This window comes from Engraulis encrasicolus, chromosome 4 (genome assembly GCF_034702125.1).
Source record: "Engraulis encrasicolus isolate BLACKSEA-1 chromosome 4, IST_EnEncr_1.0, whole genome shotgun sequence".
Lineage (NCBI taxonomy): Eukaryota > Metazoa > Chordata > Actinopteri > Clupeiformes > Engraulidae > Engraulis > Engraulis encrasicolus.
Genome location: NC_085860.1, coordinates 49,340,134 through 49,345,133, shown reverse-complemented (window position 1 = coordinate 49,345,133; position 5,000 = coordinate 49,340,134). Strand labels below are relative to the sequence as shown.

Sequence of the window (5,000 nt, the reverse complement as noted above, 5' to 3'; positions counted from 1 at the left end):
TTTGATGATGATTGTTTGACATCTATGATCATTGATATATCTAGATTGATAACTGTTACTATATTAGTACAATATTAGTAACTATTCCTACTTAATACTGTGTTGCACTCTCGTTAGGACTATATATCTTATTTTTTGTTGTACTTATTGTTTTCTCTCTCTCTCGCTCCCTCTGTCTCTGTCTCTGTCTCTGTCTCTCTCTCTCTCTCTCTCTCTCTCTCTCTCTCTCTCTCTCTCTTTCTCTCTCTCTCCCTCTCTCCCTCCCTCCAGGTCAGGGTGTGATGGTACCGTGGTGTAGGAGTGAGGATGGAGTGCTGTGACTCCACTGAACATGAGGCCGCTCAGGCCCAGCCTCCCTGGAGGCTCCCCCACCCCGGCCTGCTCCTGCTGCCCAAGGACCAGCCCCTCTCCCTGGGCACACTCTCCCCGCTCATCCCCTCCCCCTTGCTGCACCTCCAGGGCCCGCACGCACTGCCCGAACAGAGCCTGAGAAGGAGGCCCACGGTGGGAGAGGAGGAGGAGGAGGAGGAGGAGGAAGAAGAGGACATGCATGAGGAGGAGGGCGAGGAGAAAAGAGGAGGTGGAGGAGCGGAGGAGGACAGGACGAGGCCTGGCAGGGGAGTCAATGGAATGGACCAGGGTTTTGGGCGACAGATGATGGGAGCTTTAGGGTCCGGGAGAGGGGAGGGAGGAGAGGAGGACTGTTACGAGGAGGACGAGTTTATGGAGGACGAACTGGAGGAGGAGGAGGAGGAGGAGGAGGAGGTGGAGGATGAGGAGGACGGGGAGGAGCTGGTGGGAGAGATCGTGTACCGGCCGGACGGGTCGGCGTATGTGGTGGAGAGCCTGGCCCAGGTGAGCCAGGTCAGGAGTGCCGAGGGGGACACCGCCGACCCGATGCCGGTGCCGGTGGCGACCCAAACCCCCCTCAGCACCTGCCACATCGCCGCCTCGCTGGCGCCCTGGTTCCACCCACCGACCCAAACCCAGAGCGCCACCGCCGCCCCCGACTCGAACCCAAACCCCCAGAGCCCCATCCTGCACAGCTTCCGCGTGTTCCACCTGCATCGTCCGGATGAGTCCGACGGGCAGCAGCAGCCAACCAGCAACGGTCTACCCAAAGATGACTTCTTCTCCGAGGCCGCGGCACGGCTCGCGTCCCTGTCCTCCTCCGCTACCGTGGCGGCGGGTCGGCCCAGTCGGCCTATCCTGATGTGCTTCCTGTGCCGCCTGTCCTTCAGCTGCGCGCGCTCCTTCTCGCTGCATGCGGCGCGCGAGCACTCCGTCGCCCCGGGCGACCGCGAGCGACGCCTCCTGGCGATACACAACGCCTCCGCCATCATCCAGCCTGGCCCCGCCCCTGCCAACCGGCCCCTCCTCAGCTTCCTGGAACCAAAAATTGGGAGCGGGTCGGCGACCCCTACTCCTGCCCCCCCTACCCTTACCCCTACCCCCACTGCCTCCTCTTCCTCTTCCTCACGTTCCCCCCACACCCAAACCCAAACCCAAGCCCAGAGCTCCTCCAGCACCCCGGCTCCCTGGCCTGCCAAAGACCCCCACGCCCTTCAGGGGCTCCCCCGAGCCCTGACCGAGGTGAGGAGGAGAGATGGGGAGGGAGAGACAGGGGTGGGGGAAGAGAAAGGACTCTTTAAAAGTGGAGGAGAAGGAGAGGAGGAAGAGGAGGAGGATGAGGAGGAGGTGTATTACGAGGAGGAAGGTGAGGGCTTGCTCTCGGACTTGGACGATGACGAGCAGCGTGACCTCGCCGAGGCTAGCGGCGGCGGTCACGGCAGCGGCGGTAGCGGTAGTAGCAGTAGCAGCAAAGGCGGACTGAGGGAAGATGCCCTCGCAAACCAAAGCGATATTTCCAAATCTCCTTTACTGGCTACGCCTGCCCCTGCCCCTGCCCTTTCCCCTTCCCTTTCCTCTTCCCTTGCCCTCGCCGGCACCTCCGAGAGAACCAGCTTTACACCCCCCCACCACACCAAACCACCCAGCGCAGCCCAAGCCCAAGCCCTGACCCCGACCCCCCAAACCCAAACCCAAACCCCGACCTCCAGCTTTAACTGCCTGCCCCGCCCCCGCTCCCTGCCCTCCCACGGCCTCCATGAGGGCACGGGCACGGGCTCGGGCACGGCGGGGTCGCCCGCCTCTGCAACCCCCAGAGACGAATGTGCCAACAACGGAGAGAGTGCCAACGCAACCAAACCAAACGACTCGAGCTCACCGGACGGTGCCGCCCCGAGCAGCAGCAGCAGCAGCAGCAGCAGCAGCAGCCATTTGCAGCCGCACAGCGACACGCCACAACACAACGCCCACAACCTCCACCACCACCACCACCACTACCAGCACCAGCAACAGCAGGCAGGACTCGGCTTTGCCATAGCCAGACACGGAGCCTCGTCCTCGGGCTCACCCGAGTCGTCACTGCAGGACCTGGCTCTCGGTGGAGTCTCCAGCAGCAGCATTAGTGGTGGTGTCATGGGTGACTTTGGTGGCAGCAGTCTAGACGCCGGTGGCAACAACAACAACAACAGCGGTGGCGGCCAGAGCTCGCCCTACGCCATGGGCGGCGGCGGCGGCGGCTACCTGACGGGCTCGCACTCGCGCAACTCCTGCAAGACGCTCAAGTGCCCCAAGTGCAACTGGCACTACAAGTACCAGCAGACGCTGGAGGCGCACATGAAGGAGAAGCACCCGGAGTCGGAGGGCGAGGCGTGCCCGTACTGCAGCAGCGGGCAGAGCCACCCGCGTCTGGCGCGCGGCGAGACCTACACCTGCGGCTACAAGCCCTTCCGCTGCCACGTCTGCCAGTACTCCACCACCACCAAGGGCAACCTGAGCATCCACATGCAGTCCGACAAGCACCTGCACAACATGCAGAACCTGCAGAACGGCGGCACGGTGCCTCCCGCCCCCGAGGGCTCGGCGCAGCACGGGCAACACTCATCGCATGGGCAACACTCGCGCGGCGACGCCACCCAGGGCTACGGCAACCCGCCCACGGGCGGAGGGGCGGCCTCGGCGGCGTCGCCGTGCCCCACGCAGCCCAGCGCGCTGCACCCGCCGCCGCGCGCCCTGCAGCAGCCGCACCCGGGCCAGGTGGTGCCCCAGGTGGGCGGCACGTGCAGCTCGCCGTCCCCCGCCAAGCCCAAGGGGGGCCCCGCCGCCTGGCGCTGCGAGGTGTGCGACTACGAGACCAACGTGGCGCGCAACCTGCGCATCCACATGACCAGCGAGAAGCACACGCACAACATGCTGCTGCTGCAGCAGAACCTGGCGCAGATGCAGCAGCACCGCGCCGGCATGCGGCTGGCGCTGCCCCCCACCGCCACCCCCCCCATGCCATCCACGCCCACGCCCTCCGAGGCCGACATCTACCAGTTCTACCTGCAGCAGGCGCGCGCCGCGGGCCTCAGCTTGGCCATGGGGGGCAGCGGCACCACCACCAAGACCACCAGCGCCGACCCCATGGCCGCCGACGCCCAGTTCCTACGCGGCCTCTTCTCCCAGGATGCATCTGGGCTGATGATGGGGATGATGGGACGCGGAGGAGGGGACGCCGAGACCGACGTCTCCACCTCAGAGCAGCATCATCATCACCAGCAGCAACAGCATCGCTCGCTGGGTGTCACGCGCGACCTCTTATCCGGTGGCGGCGGCGGTGACAGCATCAACAACAGCAACAACAACGGTGACCTCTCCTCTGCGTCGGGTCGCCACCACCCGCAGCACCTGTACCAGTGCGGCGTGTGCGAGCGCTTCTCCTGCGACGGCCTGGAGGCGCTGGCGCGGCACCTGGCCACCCAGCGGCAGCTGCCCGAGGCCGAGTGGCGCGCCACGGCCGGCGCGGGCGAGAGCCACCTGTGCCGACTGTGCCAGTACGCCACGCCGCTGCGCGCCAACTTCCAGCTGCACTGCCAGACCGACAAGCACCTGCTGCGCTACCAGCTGGCGGCGCACCTGCGCGAGGGCCGCGCCCACCGACGGCACCAGCACCAGCAGCAGCGCAGCAGCCGACGCGGCGGCGGCAGCCACGACAACGGGCTGGAGGAGGACGAGGACGGAGGAGAGAAGATGGAGAGAGAGAGGGAGGTGGAGTGGTGGCTGAACAGTGTCAACGTGAGCGTGGGCAACCCGGTGAGGCTGCGCTGCAACGCCTGCGGCTACGAGGCGGCCAGCCTGGAGAAGCTGAAGCTCCACTCCATGAGCTCGCAGCACGAGAGCAGCTTCCGGCTATACAAGGTACGGAGACACACTTGCACACACACAGACACAGACACAGACGCACACACAAACACTGCTCCATCCACTGGTCCGCAGCATGGCCTAAGTAGTGACAGTTTGCACACACACACACACACACACACACACACACACACACACACACACACACACACACACACTGCTCCAACCACTGGTCCGCATGGCCCAGTTAGGTAGTGGGCCTACCATAACACACAAATCTCAACACACACACACACACACACACACACACACACACACACACACACACACACACACACACACACACACATACACAGGGCCCTAGGTAGGTAGTGGGCCATGACACACAAATATCAACAGATACACACACACACACACACGCCCACCCCGCTCCGCTCCGCTCTGCTCTGTTGTGCTCTGCTCCGGCCACTGGTCTGCTCTGCCGGGCCTGCCCTAGGTAGGTAGTGGGCCTACCATAACACACAAATCTCAACACACACACACACACACAGATATATACACACACACATACGCCCACACACACACACACACACCCCGGCCCGCTCTGCTCTGCTCCGGCCACTGGTCTGCTCTGCCGGGCCGGGCCCTAGGTAGGTAGTGTGGGCGAGTGGTAATTGAGATTGATTGGTTGTTATTTTTTCCCCCTGCTAATGCACTCCATTAGTCCCTCACATCCGTAATCAGTTTAGACTGAACAGCACAGAGGTACGTAGGTGGAGTGGAGTGGAGAGGAGAGGAGTGGAGTGGGCTTT

General features: G+C 63.7%; 1 protein-coding gene across 2 annotated transcripts in view; it reads left to right on the top strand.

Annotated features, from left to right (window-relative positions):
* The window catches only part of LOC134447912 (zinc finger homeobox protein 3-like), a 64,739-nt gene that overhangs the window by 22,754 nt on the left and 36,985 nt on the right, over window positions 1–5,000 (top strand). For both annotated transcript variants that reach the window (XM_063197632.1, XM_063197631.1), the window contains exon 2: window positions 271–4,245. In XM_063197632.1, coding sequence (XP_063053702.1) covers window positions 307–4,245 — 3,939 coding nt within the window. In that variant the 5' untranslated portion in view covers window positions 271–306. The remainder of the gene's footprint in view (window positions 1–270; window positions 4,246–5,000) is intronic.